Below are 24,515 nucleotides of genomic sequence, written 5' to 3' on the forward strand. Positions count from 1 at the left end.
CCATTCTCTAATGGGGCAATGATTTCGTAAGTAACTAAAATTATAGATACTAGTTCCTGAGTCAATACTTGAAATGCACCATGGCTTTAATAACATAATATGGAATCATGGCTGAATAACTTAGTAATAAATAGAAATAAAACAAAATAGACTTATAACTAACTTTTATTTACATCAAATTGCACCCTTTGGTGCACCATATGCATCTGGCATTCTCTCAATTGTGTACTTGTGTTGAGCTACATACATGATCGGCACTCCAGGAATCTTTCTAATTCTTCTTTTCAAGTCTTTGTCATTTGTCGCTACTATATAACACTTGTGTTGGGTCACCCTTTGAACTATACAATCATCAGCATAAGTACCTTTATGAAGACACGCTATCCTCTCAAATCGTGGATCTTTTATTATTCTTAATGCAACACGATATTTTCTACCCAATTTCTCCAACTCTCCCATCACACAATCTGTTATGTATGGTATACATTTTGCATACAAACAATCCATCATATTTTGCATTATGTCTAGTTTATTTTTGATAGAGAAGTTAATGAAATTTGTGTCAATGAGTATGTGATAGGGCGGTCCTAATTGAGTATTGTACTGGAAAAATAGAGCAGAACTCGTTTGTGGAACCTCCCGTATCTTCAGTTCATGTGGATCTACCGGCTTCTTTTTCCTTGGCTCAGCTCTTTCAGCAGCTTTGATTCTACTGTCGCTTGGACTGATCATCTTTTTCATTTGAGCAAATCTCTTCTCGACAATTTTCCTAGTTTTCCGTTGTTTGCCCTAGAAATAAACAACGGTTTATAGGTTATGTTTCAACGTGAAGGCACGAATTTTAAATTATAATTAAGACCTCTATTTGAAATTTTACTCACCATTTCGCTTTTTAACTTATTATATACTAACGAAAATATGAGCAGATATTTAATTTACGAAATAAATACCATAAACTCATGCAAAGAAAACGGCAGAAGTATGAGACAAAACAAAACTGGAAGTCTGGAATTGCGAAATTTACTGTCAAATTGACAATGACAAAGTACTCGTTGACGTTGACAGTGACAGCCCCAGGTACAAAACTAAGTTTTTTTCCTATATACTATGCGTTTACACAATATGGCTGAGAAAGAGTTGTTTTGTATGACAAATGTTATCACTAAGGGCCGTGTGTTTGACTTCGTCCGACCTAGATCTTATCGACTCTGAAAATCCTGGCTATCCGACCCGAACAAACCTAAAACTAACGAAGTCGCCGGCATGGCGATCCTGCCGAAAGCTTTAACCAAGCCACATTATAAAAATTCCGTCAATGTCAGATTTTGAATATATGTCACGACATCACTAAAGCTAAAAAAAAAACAAAAACAGCTGCAGAAATCTGAAATATTTACTGAACTAAATTCATTGAAAATTCTGATGATGGGACATTAAAGGAAATTAGACTAAAACTTAGGTACCTGTCTTTGAACCAGTCTTATTTTTCATTTACTAAGGTATTACAAATTACTTACCTCTTGAACTTTTTTCATTTGTGGTTTCTTGATCGTACTCAACGCCTTCCAATCCAAATAGATTTCTAGTGCAAACTATTAATTTGAATTTCAATTCAAAATGAGCACTATGGATGAAATAGAAGTAGAAGCGAAAGCCGCAGCCGAGAAGATGGTTATGAATATGATGCAAAGACCTGGACAGCTTGAAAAAGTAAGTAGTTTTTATTTAGTATGTTCTACTGTAAAATTATATTTAGTAATTGGCTTGAAGGTATACATTATACTGGCAGCATTGCCCATTTGAGTGAGAAAGATAATAAACTCAAACATTTTAATGACCTCATTTTCTATAAGACCATACTTATACTTCATTTGGAATACTATTTTGAATAATTTTAGGTGGAGCAGTTTAAAAAGCGTATTACACACAAGAAGGCATCAATAGAGGCCCAGTTAAAGTCCGCTGTGCAAGGGAAATTGGACGGAGTTAGTGTTGGGCTGAAACAATTGCAAGAATGTTTGGATGATGTCCACCAGATAAGTCTGAAGTATAGTAATTCACATTTTTAATAAAATTTTAATCCCCACTCTCAAACCTTTAATTTGATTTGAGTGTGGCTGTAGAAATAATGTATGTTAAAATCAGAAAAAATATTTTTATGAGAAGTTACAAAAAAGTTAGAGGAAAGTTGATGAAATGTTGAAGAAGCCATTTTTAACCAGCTCCAGAAATTAAAATAGGAAGGTAAGGTGCCAAGTCACTAATTGCCTAGGTAGGACTTATTGTTCATTTAATTTTCAATAATTTTAAGTTTTTTTAGAATTTTTGGAGTCAGTTTTTTTTTATTATGTAGGATGGATGAACTTGAAGAACAGCTGAAGGGAGTCCCGCCCCTAGTTGCCTCACTTCAGGCCGTGCGTGAAGAAGATTCCCGCCACTCCCAGTATGTGACCGCTATGGACAGCCTAAAACACATCTTCACGGTCCCGGAGAGTGTTGCGAAGACTAAGCAATGGATTGGTGAAGGGAAACTGCTTCATGCTCATCAGGTTTATATATATCTGTTCTTATCATCATTATATGCTTAATATTTTTAGAAATGATCAACAGGCAACGCTCAGCTGCTCAGCTTAATATTAGAATTGAGATTCAAATAGTGACAGGTTGCTAGCCCATCGCCTAAAAGAAGAATACAAACCCAAGTGTAAGCCGATGATTTTACGACATCCATGCGAAAGAGATGGAGTGGTTCTATTTTTTTTTCTATTGGTGCTGGGAACCATACACCACTAAAGACACTTAAAATTACGCAATGAGATCTGAATATTTACATAAATTGAGAGTTCCCTACACAAATGTAAAATTTCTTTTGCAGTGCCTTACGGATTTAGAAAACTCCCGGGACGATTTGTTATACGAATTACACCGACTACCAAACCAATCTTCACACGACAAAATCATGCTAAAGGCGTATTTTGAAGATGTAGAGATGGTCTCTAACATGCTGGAGAAGCAGATCAAACTGATTCTGGCGAGGACTCTGAACACCGTCCGTAAAGAGCCCACTGTTATTGTCACAGCTCTGAGGATTATTGAGAGGGAGGAGAAGCGAGACCAAATGGCACTGCAGGTATATTCAGTTGTATATTCTATATGCCCAGGTATCATCTGTTGAACAGTGTATGGACTCTGTTAAGTTTATATATCTTCTTCTTTGTGGTGTGCTCTTTACAAAAAGCGATGGATGGATGATTTTTTTTCGAATAACGATTGAAAATGGATTTTAATTAATTACATGTTTGATAAATATCATAGACTGACCTCGAATTGTAAACTTTCTGTTTAAGCAGCTCACAATATTATAGTTGTTTCGTCTTCGTTCGGCCATCGTTCTTCTTCATGGCTTTGCCGCGGGTGACCTCTATTTCTATATAATTAGGAGGTTATTGTATTGTATTTCTAATCCTGTTTATTACAGCAACAAAGCCAATCCGGCTTCATGCCACCCGGCAGACCAAAAAACTGGCGCACCAAAGCCTTTGAAGTTCTAGAATGCGCTGTGGCCCAGCGCATTGAAGGCACAAGAGTAGACGAAAGAGAAGACAACAAACTATGGCTGGTGCGGTACTTGGAGCTCACGAGGCAACTCATTTTGGAAGACCTCCGGGTGGTGAAGACTTTGTGTGTGCCATGCTTCCCGCCGCATTACGATATAGTGAACAAATATGTCAATATGTATCACACTTGCTTGTCCTCTAGTGTAAGTGATAGATAACAGATTGTATAAAGTATAATATATCCCGGCACTTTCTCTATTTCCTATGGATGTCGTAAGAGACTAAGGGATAGGCTTATCAGCTTGGAATTCTTCTTTTAGGCGATGAGCTAGCAACCTGTCATAATTCTATCATTAAGCTTAACGTTGCCTGTCATCCTTTCAAGATTGCTGTTCTTGTCTACCCCGCAAGACATATAGACGTGATTTTATGAATGGATGGATGGATAAAATAACTATCTATGACAATTGTCTCTCTTTAAACTTTGGAGTTCTCCACTGACAACTGAATTGAGGTGGATGTAAGAACCTGACTTACCAATCCAGGATCCATGGTCAAAGGCATACCCCGAGCTCCTGTCCATCGAGGATGCAACCGGGACTAAAGCTAGGAGGAAGTAAGTTAATATGTATCACGTATTTCAGTTACAAGACATTGTAGAAAGCGGCGTGGAAGGCAATGAGTATGTGACCCTACTGTCTTGGGTGTTGAACACTTACCCCGGAAATGAGTTGATGGGCAATTCTGAGCTGAATATAGATGTCAGCACATTGCCACAACTGTTGAGTGAAGATATCATGAAGAAATTGGAAAATGAATATCTGGAAGTAAGTTGCTTTTATTATTGAATTCCTTTTCTACATTAGTTTTCTTCATTAAAATTAAAAAAAATTATGTATTTTCTGTTCTCATTGGTATAACGGATTAACTGCTCCTCTACACTTTCCTAGGAACGTATGTACAAGCTAAATTCTATCTCCAGTTTCCTATATCCCTCTCTTGATAAAGCTTAAAAATTGATTTCATTGTAAGCTAACAGCTTACAATGAAATCAATTTTTTCAAAGTTCATATGCTATATTGGACCCCCATCCACAATAATAAAATACAGAAAATATTTGTATTTTTGTATGTTTGTAACATCTCAAAAACTGTTGAACCAATATTGATGAAATTTTTAGGATTAACATGGGCTTTTTCTAGAAATTCCCACATTTCATTCCGATAAGCAAAAGCTAGTACCTAAGAAAAAATTCGGCGAAGTTTTCACATTTAATTGCTTGCTGCACTAGCTAGTTAGCCTTGAGAATTTTGGATGCGCTGTTTAAAGTGCATAAAGACCATATAAACCATCACGCCTGTCTCCCATTGGGGTAGGCAGAGACTATCAATTTCCACTTCCTACGATCTTTACAGACCCATTACTCTTTCATGCATATTTAAGGTTCAATTTATGACATACACATATGACGAGCTGAAGTCATCTTCTCTACTTAAAAGGAAACAACATTACAATATACCAACCGTCACTACAGGGTGACATTTAAAACAACTGCATTCTTTTAAACATAGACTACACCCATGCTTCTCAGCTGTTTGAGCCTATTTTTATTTAAATAAAACGTCATCATTTTCACATTTAAAAAACCCTCAAAAACTACGTCACACACTTTATTAAAGACCAATACTACATAAAGAAATTAAAACTAAACATGTAAATAAATGTCTGAAAAATAAATTATTTTTCTAGTATCAAGATCAAGTAAAGTACAGAGTTGTCAAGATCGCTTAGCTGAATGAATTGTGTCGTTGACCTCTGAATCTTACGTGTCGCTTTTCCGCCGGCCGGGGTGATATGACGTATTTAGGATCGTGGATTTTGATACTTTTATTTTTTTTCATACTTCCTGATATATGAACCGATATTTTTCTTTTAACGTTTTTAAATATCCTTTAGATGAGTACACTTAACAGTTAATATGCAGTTGAATTAAAAGTCAATATGCAGTTGTATTAAAACTCACGCTGTATATCACCAGAAAATGCAGTCCAACTACATGGAGTGGATGGACAAGACGCTGGAGGCGGAGCGCGCGGCGTGGGGCGGCGCGCGCGCGCCCGACGCCGAGCCGCACTCGGGCGCCTTCCACACGCACGCGCCCGTGCTCATCTTCCAGATGATCGACCAGAACTTGCAGGTGATCACCTTGATATCCCTTCCACACGCACGCGCCCGTGCTCATCTTCCAGATGATCGACCAGAACTTGCAGGTGATCACCTTGATATCCCTTCCACACGCACGCGCCCGTGCTCATCTTCCAGATGATCGACCAGAACTTGCAGGTGATCACCTTGATATCCCTTCCACACGCACGCGCCCGTGCTCATCTTCCAGATGATCGACCAGAACTTGCAGGTGATCACCTTGATATCCCTTCCACACGCACGCGCCCGTGCTCATCTTCCAGATGATCGACCAGAACTTGCAGGTGATCACCTTGATATCCCTTCCACACGCACGCGCCCGTGCTCATCTTCCAGATGATCGACCAGAACTTGCAGGTGATCACCTTGATATCCCTTCCACACGCACGCGCCCGTGCTCATCTTCCAGATGATCGACCAGAACTTGCAGGTGATCACCTTGATATCCCTTCCACACGCACGCGCCCGTGCTCATCTTCCAGATGATCGACCAGAACTTGCAGGTGATCACCTTGATATCCCTTCCACACGCACGCGCCCGTGCTCATCTTCCAGATGATCGACCAGAACTTGCAGGTGATCACCTTGATATCCCTTCCACACGCACGCGCCCGTGCTCATCTTCCAGATGATCGACCAGAACTTGCAGGTGATCACCTTGATATCCCTTCCACACGCACGCGCCCGTGCTCATCTTCCAGATGATCGACCAGAACTTGCAGGTGATCACCTTGATATCCCTTCCACACGCACGCGCCCGTGCTCATCTTCCAGATGATCGACCAGAACTTGCAGGTGATCACCTTGATATCCCTTCCACACGCACGCGCCCGTGCTCATCTTCCAGATGATCGACCAGAACTTGCAGGTGATCACCTTGATATCCCTTCCACACGCACGCGCCCGTGCTCATCTTCCAGATGATCGACCAGAACTTGCAGGTGATCACCTTGATATCCCTTCCACACGCACGCGCCCGTGCTCATCTTCCAGATGATCGACCAGAACTTGCAGGTGATCACCTTGATATCCCTTCCACACGCACGCGCCCGTGCTCATCTTCCAGATGATCGACCAGAACTTGCAGGTGATCACCTTGATATCCCTTCCACACGCACGCGCCCGTGCTCATCTTCCAGATGATCGACCAGAACTTGCAGGTGATCACCTTGATATCCCTTCCACACGCACGCGCCCGTGCTCATCTTCCAGATGATCGACCAGAACTTGCAGGTGATCACCTTGATATCCCTTCCACACGCACGCGCCCGTGCTCATCTTCCAGATGATCGACCAGAACTTGCAGGTGATCACCTTGATATCCCTTCCACACGCACGCGCCCGTGCTCATCTTCCAGATGATCGACCAGAACTTGCAGGTGATCACCTTGATATCCCTTCCACACGCACGCGCCCGTGCTCATCTTCCAGATGATCGACCAGAACTTGCAGGTGATCACCTTGATATCCCTTCCACACGCACGCGCCCGTGCTCATCTTCCAGATGATCGACCAGAACTTGCAGGTGATCACCTTGATATCCCTTCCACACGCACGCGCCCGTGCTCATCTTCCAGATGATCGACCAGAACTTGCAGGTGATCACCTTGATATCCCTTCCACACGCACGCGCCCGTGCTCATCTTCCAGATGATCGACCAGAACTTGCAGGTGATCACCTTGATATCCCTTCCACACGCACGCGCCCGTGCTCATCTTCCAGATGATCGACCAGAACTTGCAGGTGATCACCTTGATATCCCTTCCACACGCACGCGCCCGTGCTCATCTTCCAGATGATCGACCAGAACTTGCAGGTGATCACCTTGATATCCCTTCCACACGCACGCGCCCGTGCTCATCTTCCAGATGATCGACCAGAACTTGCAGGTGATCACCTTGATATCCCTTCCACACGCACGCGCCCGTGCTCATCTTCCAGATGATCGACCAGAACTTGCAGGTGATCACCTTGATATCCCTTCCACACGCACGCGCCCGTGCTCATCTTCCAGATGATCGACCAGAACTTGCAGGTGATCACCTTGATATCCCTTCCACACGCACGCGCCCGTGCTCATCTTCCAGATGATCGACCAGAACTTGCAGGTGGAACACGTTCATATCCCTTACCTGCATGTCTTCTTCCACCAGCTTTTAGGTTAGGAGGAGGTTGCATCCTCTGAAACTCAGTCTGGAGAAGAGCCCGGGGTATGCCTTGGACCCTGGATTGGGAGAGTCTTACGTGCCTTTTCGTACTGATATTATAAATTATCCAGCTTTTATCCACAGCTTCGCACGCGTGAATTTAGCGACGCCTAAAAAGAGCAGTTAAATTTTTTAACGCCATCTAACGAAAAGCGATGGAATTGCCACCACATACAAAAAGCAACGAATTGAACGCCACCTAATCACAAAAAGTAATAAATTTAGCGTCACATAAAAAATAATACAGGTTTTTCGCAAGTACCACGGGAGCTTGAGAGATTCAAATAGTGACAGGCTGCTAGCCCAACCCAAAGAAGAATCCCAAGTTTACAAGCCTAACATACCTATAAAACAGATAGTTGTCCTAATCTTCAGTGCCGGGAACTGCACGATTAGAGCCACAGTATTTTGAACAGTTTTTATACTAACCTGACCAAAATTAAAGGGTGATGATTTGACTTTTGTATAAATGTCACAGGTGACCGAGACTATAAGCAAAGATATCACATTCAAGGCGCTAGTCCTGAGCATTGAGCAAGTCACGCGATTTGGCAACATGTACAGGGAGGGTGTTATTAAGTTCAAGGTGAGTATTTTTTTATTTCCCAAAATGAGAAATCGTTTTAACATTGGCAACATGTTTCGTTAAAAATTAAGTTGAATCCAAGAACAATAATTACTGGAAAAATATTTTGACAAAATCTCGTCATCGCCTTTTTAAATTAGTTAAATGGAAAAGGCTGGTGAATATTATTTACTAGCCGTGCCCGCGGGTCCGTCCGCGTGGAATAGTTTTTTCATCATGGCATCACTGAACCCCTTAAGGGTGAATATTTTTCCCGGTTATTTTACATACTCCATTATTTCTTCGCTCCTAATAGTTGATGATGATTAAGCGTGATGTTATAGCCTTCTTCGATAAATGGTCTATTCAACACAAAAATAATTTTTCAATTCAAACCAGTAGTTCCTGAGATTAGCGCGGTCAAACAAACAAGCCCTTCCCTTCCTTCAGCTTTATAATATTAGTATTGATTTGTACTGTCATTTTAACTTTGTACGCAGAACGCCCACTTCTCGGACCGATCACGAGTGGCCTACTTCACTCACCACATGATCACGATCGTCAACAACAGCTCGCAGATGACGCGCCTCGCGCAGCACACGCACGCGCGCCACTGGCCGCCCGGCAAGCAGGACCCCGCCGCCGAGCACAAGTTCGACAACATGCTCGCCAGCTTCCAGGTATACGTTGCTATAATCTGGTGTCTTTATACCATTTTAGCTAGACAATAGGTAAATGTTTGCAGGCATAAAAGGGAGGATCACTTTTGCCAACATGCTCGCCAACTATTAGGTAAAAACAAGAAAACTTATCAAAACAAATGATTGTCAGATGTCAAGTAATTATGTGACAGAAATGTGCTTGTGATAACACTGACCTCTTTTACCCAGTTTCCGAGTCAGGCCGGTTAAATTACAAGCTCGCCAGCTTCGAGTTTGATACTATAAAAATATAAACAATCTCTACAGTAGCAAATACTATAGACCAGTATTTCGCAGACCTTTAATACAAGATCGACAACTTACTCGCCTAGCTCATTATTAGTCATTCTCTGCGTGTAATGTGGAGTATTGCGAATTTTTAAGATATAAATAGTAGTTAACATCAAATAATTTAAACAATTTGACTGATGTTCATTTTATTTCAGTTTAAATACTCCAAAACATTACTCAGCAAGTGACAGTATAGCAAGTCTCTTCTTACAGAAATTAAGAGACGAAGCCGCGCAGTTCCTTCTAGAAGAAGCGTTCTTAGACCTCGAAGTTCACTTCGACGATCTGTTCACATCGAAATGGGTGACATCAACCATTCCAGTCGACACCATATGCATAACACTAGACGATTACTTCCAAGACTACAATCATTTGAGGGAGAAAAACTTTGAGTACGTGATTAACGAAGCGCAGAACTTGGTTTATAAGAAGTATATAACCGCTATGTTGTCTAAAAGGATAGTGTTTAAGACTGTAGAAGAAGCACAGCAAGCGTCGACGAAAATTGTGAAGGAAGCCAATCAGATAAGGTCTTTCTTTAAGAAGATTGCGCCCGAAGAAGTGAATGTTGATTGGCCGTTTGAAGTCATCAGCATGTTGGCTGAGGTGAGTGCTTTAGCAATAAATAGAATTCCGTAAAACTATATTTCTATACCTATTTCTTTAAAAAATAATGCAATGAAGGTAGTTAAGAACCCGTCGTCATCATCTGTTTTACCGATTACAGTCGGTAATAGGTAGCACCGTTTATTGTCAAATATTATAAGTATTAATTATATTTCGCAATAGATGGCGCATATCAAGTATCTTATTTCCTCCAAATAACATTAACTTCAAGCTGATTTATTTGATTTGTACTTAGGACAAAGCCGAGGGTAACGGCTAGGAATCTTATAAACAGCGAATGAATAAAGATGGATTCATGAAATCAGATGTCGTTTTTCGTGTTTTTATTTATACGTATGTAACTTTGATAATTTAATCCAGTAATAGCATGCATAAGAACCAAACATAACCCAAAATATTTTTTTTTTTTATAACAAGTTATTCCTTTAAAATAATTTATTAAAAAATTCGGGCCAAAACGCGGATACCTTTCAACCGCTATGACGTCACGTGTTACAAAAAAATTGTCGTAGTTGTATGTAATGAGTAGTTTTTCGTAGTTATGTTATATTAATATGAATTATATTATACGTTTTATAAATATTGTGCGGTGCCGCAGTGTAAAAGTACAACTATTAAAACACCTGAAAAACTGTTTATTCACGTTCCACGTACAAAAACGATGCGGAAAAAGTGGCTTCAATTAGCCCGTCGGGATCCGGCACTTGTACCTATATCGCAAAGTAAGGTACAAGTGCCGGATCCCATTCATTGGTGTAAGTTTAATAATAATATAATTTACCTTTTCGAGTTTTAAATTACTACTCGTATAATAATGTATCTTGAGTATATTACTTACATGGATGTCTTCACATTTCTAAATTCAGCAGAGCAGAAGTTACTATTCGTTGCGAAGAAATTAGCTACCGTAAAGCAATCAATTCTTAAATATCGGTAGTAGTTATAATTAGATTTAAGTTATGTGACGTCAATAAGTGATACCTTGTATCCAATTTTGAAAATAAATCTATTCTATTCTATTCTAAAAGCAATCCTTCATCTACCCGGCCGGCTACGGGAAGCCGGACGGGTTATGTGGGGCTTGGATCCACTAAAACCACATGGTGCCATCGCCTACCGCTTTGTTGCCAGGAGCATGAAATGCCCTCGCTCATATTCCTGACGCGGTGGCCGCTTCCAAATTTGAACTATCTGCCTTAATATATCCACTTTCCATTATGAGAAAACCTTTAAAAATTCATTCGAAAAGATAATCGAGCAAATTTCTAAGCAGTTGCACACAAACACCATAGTACTTGACAGCGAAAATTATTGTATTGCAACACGTGACGTCACGCACTTTGATTGGTGTTCATTGCCACGTGACTTGAGGGCGAAATATTTAATTACATTTTATTAAATAAAAAAATAATCCCTTGTTTATTGAGGAAAATATTGATTGGTTTATTATTTTTACTATAGAAACTACCTTTTCGTGGTAAAATTTTATACTTATTTGAGTACAGTCCACATCCGAATTTTAAGCATGAAATTACAGTCAACGGCAGAGAATACTGACCTATCTATGTTTTATGTTTAAGTATGCCCAGGCGTGATGTTTCTTTGTTTGTACATTTGCGCTATTAGTATAAAATCGAGTTTCCACTATAGGTACTCCGCTGCCAAGACATAGAGATGCTATCACTCGACCTGCACGGCGTGGTGGCCAAGTGTCCGGACATGACGGAGGAGCAGCTCGGGCGGCTGCTGGCGCTGCGCGGGGACGTGCCGCGCGCGCACGTGCGCGAGTGCGTGGCCATCGCCCGCGCCGCGCGCCCCGCCGCCGCCCACCACGCGCACCCGCCGCTGTTCCAGAGCATCGCCTTCAGCGAGCGTCTGCTCGGACACTTCGCCTTGTAGCGCGCCCCGCCGCCGCCCACCACGCGCACCCGCCGCTGTTCCAGAGCATCGCCTTCAGCGAGCGTCTGCTCGGACACTTCGCCTTGTAGCGCGCCCCGCCGCCGCCCACCACGCGCACCCGCCGCTGTTCCAGAGCATCGCCTTCAGCGAGCGTCTGCTCGGACACTTCGCCTTGTAGCGCGCCCCGCCGCCGCCCACCACGCGCACCCGCCGCTGTTCCAGAGCATCGCCTTCAGCGAGCGTCTGCTCGGACACTTCGCCTTGTAGCGCGCCCCGCCGCCGCCCACCACGCGCACCCGCCGCTGTTCCAGAGCATCGCCTTCAGCGAGCGTCTGCTCGGACACTTCGCCTTGTAGCGCGCCCCGCCGCCGCCCACCACGCGCACCCGCCGCTGTTCCAGAGCATCGCCTTCAGCGAGCGTCTGCTCGGACACTTCGCCTTGTAGCGCGCCCCGCCGCCGCCCACCACGCGCACCCGCCGCTGTTCCAGAGCATCGCCTTCAGCGAGCGTCTGCTCGGACACTTCGCCTTGTAGCGCGCCCCGCCGCCGCCCACCACGCGCACCCGCCGCTGTTCCAGAGCATCGCCTTCAGCGAGCGTCTGCTCGGACACTTCGCCTTGTAGCGCGCCCCGCCGCCGCCCACCACGCGCACCCGCCGCTGTTCCAGAGCATCGCCTTCAGCGAGCGTCTGCTCGGACACTTCGCCTTGTAGCGCGCCCCGCCGCCGCCCACCACGCGCACCCGCCGCTGTTCCAGAGCATCGCCTTCAGCGAGCGTCTGCTCGGACACTTCGCCTTGTAGCGCGCCCCGCCGCCGCCCACCACGCGCACCCGCCGCTGTTCCAGAGCATCGCCTTCAGCGAGCGTCTGCTCGGACACTTCGCCTTGTAGCGCGCCCCGCCGCCGCCCACCACGCGCACCCGCCGCTGTTCCAGAGCATCGCCTTCAGCGAGCGTCTGCTCGGACACTTCGCCTTGTAGCGCGCCCCGCCGCCGCCCACCACGCGCACCCGCCGCTGTTCCAGAGCATCGCCTTCAGCGAGCGTCTGCTCGGACACTTCGCCTTGTAGCGCGCCCCGCCGCCGCCCACCACGCGCACCCGCCGCTGTTCCAGAGCATCGCCTTCAGCGAGCGTCTGCTCGGACACTTCGCCTTGTAGCGCGCCCCGCCGCCGCCCACCACGCGCACCCGCCGCTGTTCCAGAGCATCGCCTTCAGCGAGCGTCTGCTCGGACACTTCGCCTTGTAGCGCGCCCCGCCGCCGCCCACCACGCGCACCCGCCGCTGTTCCAGAGCATCGCCTTCAGCGAGCGTCTGCTCGGACACTTCGCCTTGTAGCGCGCCCCGCCGCCGCCCACCACGCGCACCCGCCGCTGTTCCAGAGCATCGCCTTCAGCGAGCGTCTGCTCGGACACTTCGCCTTGTAGCGCGCCCCGCCGCCGCCCACCACGCGCACCCGCCGCTGTTCCAGAGCATCGCCTTCAGCGAGCGTCTGCTCGGACACTTCGCCTTGTAGCGCGCCCCGCCGCCGCCCACCACGCGCACCCGCCGCTGTTCCAGAGCATCGCCTTCAGCGAGCGTCTGCTCGGACACTTCGCCTTGTAGCGCGCCCCGCCGCCGCCCACCACGCGCACCCGCCGCTGTTCCAGAGCATCGCCTTCAGCGAGCGTCTGCTCGGACACTTCGCCTTGTAGCGCGCCCCGCCGCCGCCCACCACGCGCACCCGCCGCTGTTCCAGAGCATCGCCTTCAGCGAGCGTCTGCTCGGACACTTCGCCTTGTAGCGCGCCCCGCCGCCGCCCACCACGCGCACCCGCCGCTGTTCCAGAGCATCGCCTTCAGCGAGCGTCTGCTCGGACACTTCGCCTTGTAGCGCGCCCCGCCGCCGCCCACCACGCGCACCCGCCGCTGTTCCAGAGCATCGCCTTCAGCGAGCGTCTGCTCGGACACTTCGCCTTGTAGCGCGCCCCGCCGCCGCCCACCACGCGCACCCGCCGCTGTTCCAGAGCATCGCCTTCAGCGAGCGTCTGCTCGGACACTTCGCCTTGTAGCGCCCGCCCCGCGCCCCGCCGCCAAAATAAAATATGTCTAAACATTTGCTTATCATTCCTATTTTATTTTATATTGTTTTACTTGTAGCAAATAAGCGAAATATATTTAATGTAATAAATACGAGTTACTCTAAAGACTTTTATCATATGCTAAGAAAATATTATAAATAGTAAAAGTATTGCAATGTGTTAGTTATAGTAAAAGTATTTAGAACAATTTATTTATATTATATATTTTTAATGAAACAAAGACTATTTGATTTTTTTAGTACTTAGGTAAGGTTTTTTCCATTGCATTATCCTAAGCAATAATAGTTCCAAGAAACGACGTGAGTTGTAAATTAATACGATGTGATAACATCCTATTTCTATGCGACTATAAAGCCCGTCACACACAAATATATAAATTATAGCAAAGAATATTATTTAAGATATCATTTCTGTTGTAATCTTGACGTTATCTTATAGCTAGTTACATATTATTCGACCAAAGAACTAATAAAAACAAGGTTTCATTTAAATATTTTTTATTTCATAATATATAAATTAATTTACAACATTTTTTTTAAATGTTATCACCTGTCACGTGTTGTATTTTGCTGACATATACAATAAGGTCTTATTATAGCTTTACGTGTGTGACAGGCTTAAAAATAAAACCAAACCGAATACAATAAGTTCAAGGTAATCCTGATCATGTCTGTCCTCATAAACTTCCTCGACTTTTTGATTTAGAATTTTTATAAGGTTGTCACATTCTAAGAACAATTTTTAAAAGAATTGACGTGAAAATATTTTATAATACAAAGTTCAATTTATACTACGTACTTACCTAGAATCCTTCTGCGACTACGTTCGCATGTAAACTGTCGCCTATGTAATATAAGCTATATCTATTAGTGTAAAGTTTTATACAAATCTGTTTATAAGGTTTTAGTTAACAGTAACACATGCTATATGCATGTGTTACTTTAGCATTTTCAAAGGATTTTCGTAAATTCCCACTGTAGCAAACTCACATGCAAAGTAAAGTAATAAAGTATAGGGAATTTCATTCATACATACGAATCTGTAGTGACATCGTATATGGAGCTTGCGAGCTCAAGGCTAATCGTCGAAGGGCGGGCGGAGAGACTTCAGTCGGCCGCGTTTGTGCGTCGGGCGCGCCGGTGCGATGTTGACCGTGTGCGGGCTGCTGCTCTCTGTGCTGACAGGTAACGATGGACGTGTTTACAAACTTGTTGACATACAAGTTGACGAAAAGTTGTGTTGCAGAATGTGGGCGTTGGAAGTGCAGTGAGATTTGGATGAAAAAAGTTTGAAAGTTTACCGCTTGTCACGTGTGAAGGGCTAGGTTTTGAAATATGTATGTTTACATTTTTGGGATTCCTTTTAAGTAGTATGTAATTTGGATGGATTACCTAAGTAAGCCGAAATAATCGTGTGAAGTTCTGTCCGAAATATTAGTGGAATTTAGTAAATACTAATGGAACTTTATTATTCTAACATTTTGGCAAACACACATAGTGTTTCCCAAGAATTATCTCACTCTTATTTTAAGATATGATCTTATATGATAATTTCGACTCTAATCATATTTCTTCTTCCTATTCCTTACGAATGTAGAGGTCAGTCGCTCCCCAATAGTCTAAGCAATGTCGGTAGTTATTCAATGTAGTCCTATCACGTATTGGATAATTCAGACTACTGGCGACAGACATAGATCCTGCTAGATACCGCAAATTCCATATGTATGAAAACGAAGCATATTATAATGATGTGTTTCAAGGATTTTCTGTTTACATTGAATACATAATGATAAATAAGACAATGTCCCTTATTACGGCTAACTTTTTGGTAGATTTTATTGATATCTATATAGCACGTTAAAACATGTTATACTTCATTTAACTACGATCACAACAAATATCCAATGAAACAGGTTCATTGGACACATTGACACGCGAAGTTACGGGATCTACCTAGATGTATGTCTTAGGACAATTCAGATTACTGGCGTAGCGTTGCTCCCGCGCCGCCTAACTGCGGTATTTTTAACATTCCCGAGCCACCTCAAGGTTGACCAAGATAGTTGCTTATTCATTTAGATATGACCTAATTTCCCATGGGTCTATAAATAGAATGTGTGGAGATTCAACGTTTTCAGTTTTATTGGTTTGTGCTCAATTTCTATGGTCGTTTCAATGACAAGTTCATTGGTGTGTTTTTTTTTGCGTCTCAGTCTTTAACGGTGACGTTTTGGTTGTAAAACATATTTTGAGGGCTTTTATAGATCTTTGAAAAGTTTAAGGAGATTGCTATGTTGTTAGCACAATACTTTCTTGTACCTACATATGTCTAATTTAACGTATTACCGCGATATGAGAAATTTCAATTAATGTCCATCACGGACCCTCAAGATAACTCATTCTTAGAAAATAATATCGAGCTAGCCTTATACCACCGTTTTCATTTGCGCAGAATAAAACTTATTTTTTTACTGATATCAATCGCATGCTAAGTATCTAAGCGAATTTTGTGTTTTCAGCAAACAGCCATTCAGATCAGAATACCTAACCTCTTTTATCCGTGACCTACAATAATAAGCACACACAATTTAAAAGCGAAAAACGTGTTAAACCGCTGTTTACATAAAAATTTGCGTTTACACATTTCAAGCAAGTTTCCATTAAAATAATATGAGTAGCGTGCGCGCCACTCCCTTATAAATCCTACTCATTACGTGAAAACTGCCGTCCCGCCCTACCCAAACTCACGATTAACAATTTTCTGGATAACATTATCTGAATGCGATGTCAGCATCAAAATATGACGATCCGTATGCTACCGATACCGAGTTCTAGAGGACACCAGAGTTAAACTCGAGTTAATTTGAATTTCGGAAAATCCTTAGCCCAGAGGAACCTACATGGAACCTTCATATAAGGTATCATAGGCATTTAACGCCCGCTTAATTTCAATTCAATATATTATTGAATAAAATGATTGGATTAAAAAAATTTTAGAAAAATAGTTTTATTGTCAAAAAAAGAATACAAAAAACTAACACATATATGTTATCAGTCATATAAGATTATGAAAACAAAGACTTTCTGAATAGCCTGTCACTGGCGTTACTGAACATACAGTTTTTAGTAACGCCCATATATTTATTTACATTATATCTTAATAAACACATATATTTCGACTTAGAGCCGTACAAAACTTAAAAGTATATTATATTATCTTTTTTTAGATAGCATCATAATTATCATTATATGAACTACAAATACTAAAATATTATAATTTTATAACACTTTCAAACATCTCGTAATTTCTACTTAATCATCTATAACAAAAATATTTCACTTTTAACATGTTCTATAACAATAGAAGATCAATTTTTAAAGGATTTTAATAAAAAATCAGATTATTATTAAAATGCCTATTGGGCGCTATTCACCGTAGGTGGTTAATGACGCCCCAAAACAGTACGTCAATTAACGCCCTGAAATGAAGTAAATTAATATTATAGCTTAAACATAAATGAGATCAGTAATCAACTTATATAACCTACGGACTATTCAGAGTATCAGTAATCAGTACCGGATCTGTTAAAAGCAAATCATTATGAAATATAACACATCGATTTTCGCCTTGTATAAATACGCCCACTTAGGATAATAGCGCCCATACAGGCTATTGACGCCCAAACCTCACGTCACGGGGCGTTATTACCCGAATAGCACCTTGTACCTAGTTCTCATATTTTCACACATAATTACAAACAAATCAATCAAATTGTCAATGAAATATGAATAAAGATATCTAAATAGAACGCTTATCACAAAATTAGACATGTAAATTACAGAAAATGAATTAAAACTTACGGATTTGTCGGAGTATTTTTTATAAGAACAGCGTGCACTGCCGGCGTCCTTCAAGTTCGGTTCACAACTGAGCGACCGATGGCCTGAGCGGCGCCGCGTCGCGTCCGCGCGTTCCTATTGGTTTATTCTATGTGTGCATGAAGTATAACGTAACTCGTGCGACATTATCTCCGATTTTTAGCATTCGGGCGTTTTTACACATTGGGCGTTAAATGCCATACCTACCTTATAATACATAAATAGTTTTGTTATGTTATATCTACTTGGTATTGACAATATCACTCAATACGAATTAGTGGCGACATCTACTATAGACTTCGTAATACTGTGTGTATTCGAATTTAAAATAAAGTTCAGTTCTTGTCTGTGACTCAAGCGTTAAATTTATATGAAGTTTGTACATCACTTTGTATGTCAATTTATTTAAATTTGATATTCGATTTATTATCTATTATATTTTTTTATTATTTAAATTTCGTAAAAACCAATAATTAATCATAGCAATGTTTTCTCGCGTCCACATTGATAATTGGATAATTGTGAAGTTGACGTTAAAGAAAATGCTGCGATGCAGTTTGTTGCCGCTTCTTCAGCACTGACGCTTTGGAAGCGGCAGTAAACTAAGTTTTTTAAGTAATTTATGTGAAACTATGACAATTATAAAGTGATGTTGAAATGTCTTATGATAATGTCGATGAATAAAAAATTGGAATTTTTAATTTTACTTATTATGTCCCATTCTAAGAAATCACTGACCCGCAAATCACAAGACTCATCTTTTTTATTTGTGTGAATCGTAGTTTTCACCACTTATTCTAAGATTCTACATAGAAATTGGATTCCTTGACAATTACGCACTATCAAAAGAGCTTAATTGAATGTCATCATTAATCATTTGGCTAATGAATGTAGAAGGTTGTCACATAGAGCAAGACCAAGGGCAATAAACGGAAATTTAGCTCTGTTTGAGGAGGCTTTTTGATTTGAGATCGATTTTTCATGTTTGAATTCCATTATGTGTGTGGCCCAAATGCATTTAAATATTGCGCAGTTCTACACCAAGCTTGGAATGTGGACAAGTGGACAAAGAGTTTGCATGGAGAGAGTTATGAATGTGAATAAAGCGAAAGAAGTATGCAGTGATCGGAACAAGTGGATGTGGTGTAGGTAAGCAGGAGCCTATCCCCGGGAAAGAGGCTTGATTTATGTACATGTATTGTATACGTATCCTGGGGTCATAGGCATACCCCGGGCTCTTTTCGAGAGAGGTGAGGATGCAACCGGGACAAAAGCCAAGAGGATGAAGTATCTACGTGTACACTAGAAGATATTAAACTTTTTTCTTTTATGGATGATTAATTTGTATTGACGATATATATGTAGCGGGAGCGAAAAATCAGGCTCAACCGCCTAAAATGGAAGATATTCCGCCAGGGTAGGTGCTATGTCTGAGGAACCGCGAGACGATGTTGAGTCATAGGTTATTCCTGTAATATTCTCCAAGTATATACACCTTCATGTACCCCAATATGTGTTCCAGTGAGTCACCAACTAAGCATAGATGAGTTCGAGGTACCCGCGTCTGTAGAAGTCGGGTCTGACGTCGAGCTGCGATGCGGCTTCTTATTGGACGCCAGCGACGGGAGGGGGGAGCCTTACGTCAAGTGGTGGTACACTCCGCTGTACTTCGCCGAAGACCGACCAATACAGTTGTATCAGCGGATGGACAGCGGTAACGCGACTTATTTACGACATAGTAATATTGGTAAGTTTTGTCGTCGACCACTGCGATCTTAGGGTGAGGGAAATAAATCGACAGAATACCTTCCTTGAGTTTGTAACAGCTTCGGTAACATGGCACGGCCATTTTTATCGCGCCATAAACTATCGCTGTTTCGCTTTTTATTATGACGTGAAACATGACAGCGATAGATTTTGAGATGAAAATGAAATGGAAAAATGGCGTCGCGCGCATGATATGGGGACTGGATTTGTAACCAAATAATCCAATATGGCTTAGGTTCCCCTGCAAAGGTTTAGGTGGACAGACTGAAGTTACTTCGGGTAAAAACCTGACTTACCCAATTTAGACTAGGCGCACCCCGACCTCCTCTCCAGAAAGGTGCATGAAGAAGTTATTATATTGATAAGTTTTTATTATTTCTGGAACATTTATTTAATCGGTGTTGCTTTCTCTCTTCCAGAGCTAGTTGGCAAAGATGACATCTTGCTGAAAGATGTGAAGTATACAGACTCCGGGCGGTACGAGTGTGAGGTTTCCGGCCTCAATGAGAAACGGGTTCATGCCGATTTGATCGTGTTCTGTGAGTATCTATTCTTTCACAAAAAATTTATAGAAAAGATAAACTTTCTCATTCTCATCGAAGGCTCTGGCCAAATTATTGGCAAACACACTCATTTAAGTAAGTTTCAGACAGGAGAAATGACCGTGTCCAGGAAAATTATTTTATCAGTGCTTACCTATATCTTCCTAATCGGTGTAGTAATTAGAAGTCATTGGGGAAACTGAAAAAGCTGTCACTTTCAAATTTGTCTCATTCGATAGAGATGGAAATAAATAGTGTTTTTTTCGGAGTTGGTTACTTCCAAGATCACTAGGCTGAATACATGCTGTTCAGGCTTCCATCAGGCGAGTACTTAACACGTAGAAACATCAAGAAGAGAATAAAAACGATTTCTTTACCAAACAGCAAATGGCACGGGCCCCGAACTGAACATCTCCGCAGTAGAAGACGGCCCGGACGGCGACGAGGAAGAAGATTTGCTGGTCGAGTGCCGCGCTGATGACGTCACGCCGCAACCAGAACTCGTCATTAGTGCTAACGGGTCAGTGATTTGAACTTAGAACACAATTTTTTTTTGTACGATCAGTACGAATAGGTAAAGGGTAGGTAGCAACTACATAGGTCATACAACAAACGTCTGAGTTCATTTCATTTTCTTTACCATAATGATTTAAATTGAGAACAACATGATGATTGAATTCCATATTAGAGAAGAAAAAAAATTGAATGACTTTCGGCTCGCAACTATTACCGAATCTCAATTCCATCATTAAGTCATCCAACTTACAATGGCCTTTGTTTCTTGCGAAAATTGGCTCTGATGTAGCCGTAAAAGAAAGACACGTGAGAAGTGTGTTTGTATCATCATCCATTATCTGTGTTCCTGGTTGCATCCATTATTGAGTTGTTTTAAAACTCTGGGTCGTCTATCTAACTTTTGTCTTTTTAATAATCTAGGTATCCCTTTTTAGGCGATGGGCTAGAAACCTGTCACAATTTGAATCTCAATTCTATCATTAAGCCAAACAGCTTGTAGCGGGAGCGATGGTAAGGATTGGAGTTGATGATGAAGAAGGTTGCTTCCAATCACGTCGGGGTCACCAATGTAGCGGGAGCGATGATTCGGCTCGACCGCCACCAAAGGGAAGATCTTCCGCCAGGCTAGGTGTTATGCCTGGGGAACCGCGCGACAGACGATGTTGTGTCGGAGGTTGTATATAGGTATAGCTCCAATCCGTGAAATCTCTAAAATCGCGATTTAGATTCTTCGCTGTTATTGGTTGAGCGCGTTAATTTCTTCGCAAAAATTGACAGTAGTTGTTTGATTTGATGTTGTGACGAGTGGCGTAGAGATGGCGCCACAAGCTGAACGAGACTTATCAGTATTTTCAAGACTGTTGGCTCTGTCAACTTCCGAAAACTGCTAAAATGCTTTTTATTTTCTTCAGGAGGCCAGTGGATGGCGTCATTCAATACGAGAGCAGCTCAGGCGACGGGCTATACAATGTCATCGCTAACGTGACTGTGACGAAATCGGATCTATTGGATGTAGAAGTGCGTTGCGAACTGTTCTTCGTCAATCATAATATCACGCATTTACCTTTCGTCGACATTGAAACTTATGGCCCGACAGGTATGACTATGTAAATTGTGTTACTTTACATTGGTTATGTTTTGTATTAACAATAAATTTTAACCATTTTTAAGCAGAGGTGAATTGGAAGGTCCTGGGTTCAGTCACCTGCAAAAGTTCAAATATTTTTTTAGCTAATGTTCCTTTTGTTGTTGTTATTTGACTTTTGTAGGTGTGCTCTAACTACGTACATTCTTCCTAAATTATAAGCAGGTATTGTGTAGTTTAGGTTAAATTTTTAGATCTTACAGAAATTCGGACTGTGATACTTAGGTATTAGGTAGGTAACTTATCTAAAAGTGTATTAAGCTAATAAAATTCAACATAAATACAAAATACTTAATTTATTAAAGCTATATGTAAAAATTTGGTACGTGTACCAAATTTATGTTAAGATTTTAAAATTTTAAGGGTGGTAGCGTGCATTTTCATCATTCACGTACTAAGTATTACTACTAACCACTATATTATTAACAGGGTCGGATTCAGGAGTCTGATCGATGCAACAAAGAAATGAAACGTAGGAACATTATTTTGCCATTATTTCTCGCTACCTCTGAATCCGGCCCTGCCTACTACTGATAAGCTATTTCGCTTTCACTCTATTTGTCTAGCACCATATGAAAATGAATGCATTTATGATAACGCACTTGCTACTTAATTAAGGGCGGTTCAAATGAATACGCATTATGGAAAATGTATGGAAACCTGTGCTAATATTTACCTGCTCAAAATTTTGCCTTTACTTTTTACTCTAGAATAACGAACTGAAAAAGTTTATTAAAAATCACAGTGGTCTAACAGGTGCCATAGACAGACCCTCTCCTTGTTTTTTTTTTTCTCTCAATTTCGCCATTTGTAGTACACGTGCGCATTGGTCAATTTAATTCCATACTGTCACCTTTATACCAGGCGTAAAATACGTGCAGGGTCTAACTAAATTTATGTCTCATTTAATATAAGAAAAGTAGCAAGTGTGTCGGTGAATTGCACGCATGTCGGGGTGGCTGGAACATTTGTACTAACTTGGCGTTGTGTGGCGCGCCAGGACTACTGCCCCCCGCCATACTCGCCGAGGACGAGCCCCAACCAGAGAATATCACGCTTGGCGGACCAGCGGAGCCTCAAGTCAATCGTAAGTTTATACCTAAATCTAATCACATCTTTAACCCTTACTGGGTAGACAGAACCAACAGTCTTAAAGGCCATGTTCAGCTGTACGGCTTAATGATGGAATTGAGGTTTAAATAGTGACACGTTGCTAGTCCATCGCCTACAAGAGGAATCTCAAGTTTATAAACCTATCCCTTAGTCGTCTTCGTTGACATCCATGGGAAAGATATGGAAAGGTCTTATTTTAGTTTCTTTTAGAAAAATCCCATATTTATGAGCTCTTGACTTTGTCAAAAGCATTATACAATTAGCTTTATTGGCAAGGGCAGGAATTCAAGTTATATGTAGTCATATCTCCACGCCTAATACTTCTCGATTCGCAAAATCTTTTATCACGAGAACTGCTAAGATTTCGAACTCCCTTCCCGCTACTCAGTTGCCTGAATTTTCCAAGCAAAACTTGGGATACCAAATTAGACCTAATTCGCCATTATATAAATCGCCGCTTAATAATGTATAATTTTCAAGTAATTTAAGTTAATTTTAATTAATAAAATAATGAAATAACATATATGTTGTGGTGAAATTTAATTGCTTATTTAACGCCTCTGCTTACGTGGAATGGTATTAGGCATTTATAAGTAATCTTAAATACTTACTGAAATTAACAGATAACCAAATTATAAGGTAGCTTATATTCTCATATTACTTCTCTGAGACGTCTATCTTTGCCAAAATTTTACTCAATAATAAAAAATATTTTTTATCAACCAAACTCCAAAAAAAAATAATAATACGATTACTCGTACCTAAGTACAACTCTGTGATACAATTACGCACGGTTATTCAGCCATTTATGAATCGATTTTGATGCTTCTTTTTTTGTTTCTTTAATTCTTCATTAAAAATGTACATACATACAAACATAAACACGTCTATATCCCTCGCGGGGTAGACAGAGCCAACAGTCTTGAAAAGAATGATGGGCCACGTTCAGCTTTCGGGTTAACGATAGAATTGAGATTCAAATAATGACAGGTTGCTAGCCCATCGCCTAAAAAAAGAATCCCGAGTTTATAAGCCTGTTCCTTTAGCCTTTTAAGTCATCCATGGGAACGAGAGGGAGTGGTCATATTCTTTTTTTATAGATGCCGGGAACCACACGGCACGAAATGAAAATGTAATTTATTTGTATTCCAGGTGCCGCCAGCAGAACCCTGAGTTTTTGGTGGTTCTTCACCGCGGCGATACCGTTATTGTGCATAATGTGAATCTAACTGTATGTGATATATATTAATATATTTTACTGTTTGTTTTTTTGACTGTACTTTCAATTCTGTCGCTTCAACGCTAAAACTACGGCCGATCGGCGAAAATCATAAGAATATGGTATACTCACTACATTGACCCACACATTAACATTCACACATACATATGGTCACGTCTATATCCCTTGTGGGCTAGACAGAGCCA

At 41.7% G+C, this 24,515-nt stretch overlaps 3 protein-coding genes across 5 annotated transcripts; 2 read left to right on the forward strand and 1 right to left on the reverse strand.

Annotated features, from left to right (window-relative positions):
- Positions 1–149: 149 nt before the first annotated feature.
- LOC106130865 (rRNA-processing protein FCF1 homolog) lies at positions 150–1,020 on the reverse strand. The gene is made up of 2 exons (XM_013329797.2): positions 882–1,020; positions 150–789 (listed from the first exon to the last, which is right to left on the reverse strand). The coding sequence occupies exons 1-2, from the start codon at positions 882–884 to the stop codon at positions 175–177; spliced, it is 618 nt and encodes a 205-aa protein (XP_013185251.1). The 5' UTR covers positions 885–1,020; the 3' UTR covers positions 150–174.
- A 343-nt stretch (positions 1,021–1,363) lies between these two features.
- Positions 1,364–14,617, forward strand: LOC106130909 (exocyst complex component 3). 2 transcript variants are annotated; one of them, XM_013329853.2, is made up of 11 exons: positions 1,364–1,710; positions 1,899–2,047; positions 2,354–2,549; positions 2,876–3,130; positions 3,479–3,760; positions 4,202–4,384; positions 5,596–5,754; positions 8,449–8,556; positions 9,036–9,215; positions 9,741–10,133; positions 11,805–14,617. In XM_013329853.2, the coding sequence occupies exons 1-11, from the start codon at positions 1,618–1,620 to the stop codon at positions 12,051–12,053; spliced, it is 2,247 nt and encodes a 748-aa protein (XP_013185307.1). In that variant the 5' UTR covers positions 1,364–1,617; the 3' UTR covers positions 12,054–14,617. The 2 variants fall into 2 exon arrangements, with proteins under 2 accessions (XP_013185307.1, XP_060803680.1); XM_060947697.1 differs by lacking the exon at positions 5,596–5,754.
- Positions 14,618–15,135: 518 nt separating this feature from the next.
- LOC106130910 (butyrophilin subfamily 1 member A1) lies at positions 15,136–24,361 on the forward strand. 2 transcript variants are annotated; one of them, XM_013329856.2, is made up of 7 exons: positions 15,136–15,314; positions 19,531–19,755; positions 20,195–20,314; positions 20,702–20,837; positions 21,745–21,929; positions 22,978–23,064; positions 24,243–24,361. In XM_013329856.2, the coding sequence occupies exons 1-7, from the start codon at positions 15,275–15,277 to the stop codon at positions 24,311–24,313; spliced, it is 864 nt and encodes a 287-aa protein (XP_013185310.1). In that variant the 5' UTR covers positions 15,136–15,274; the 3' UTR covers positions 24,314–24,361. The 2 variants fall into 2 exon arrangements, with proteins under 2 accessions (XP_013185310.1, XP_013185311.1); XM_013329857.2 differs by lacking the exon at positions 22,978–23,064 and having other exon boundaries at positions 15,142–15,314.
- The last annotated feature ends 154 nt before the right edge of the window (positions 24,362–24,515 follow it).

Source organism: Amyelois transitella, chromosome 14 (assembly GCF_032362555.1).
Source record: "Amyelois transitella isolate CPQ chromosome 14, ilAmyTran1.1, whole genome shotgun sequence".
In the NCBI taxonomy this organism is placed as follows: Eukaryota; Metazoa; Arthropoda; class Insecta; order Lepidoptera; family Pyralidae; genus Amyelois; species Amyelois transitella.

Coding starts and splice junctions, on each gene's coding strand:
- LOC106130910 (XM_013329856.2), top strand. CDS start 15,275: ATGTTGACCGTGTGCGGGCTGCTGCTCTCTGTGCTGACAG. Junction 15,315..19,530: donor GCTGCTCTCTGTGCTGACAG/GTAACGATGGAC, acceptor TATGTGTTCCAG/TGAGTCACCAACTAAGCATA. Junction 23,065..24,242: donor AGCGGAGCCTCAAGTCAATC/GTAAGTTTATAC, acceptor TTTGTATTCCAG/GTGCCGCCAGCAGAACCCTG.
- LOC106130909 (XM_013329853.2), top strand. CDS start 1,618: ATGAGCACTATGGATGAAATAGAAGTAGAAGCGAAAGCCGCAGCCGAG. Junction 4,385..5,595: donor TGGAAAATGAATATCTGGAA/GTAAGTTGCTTT, acceptor GTATATCACCAG/AAAATGCAGTCCAACTACAT. Junction 9,216..9,740: donor ACATGCTCGCCAGCTTCCAG/GTATACGTTGCT, acceptor CTCTTCTTACAG/AAATTAAGAGACGAAGCCGC.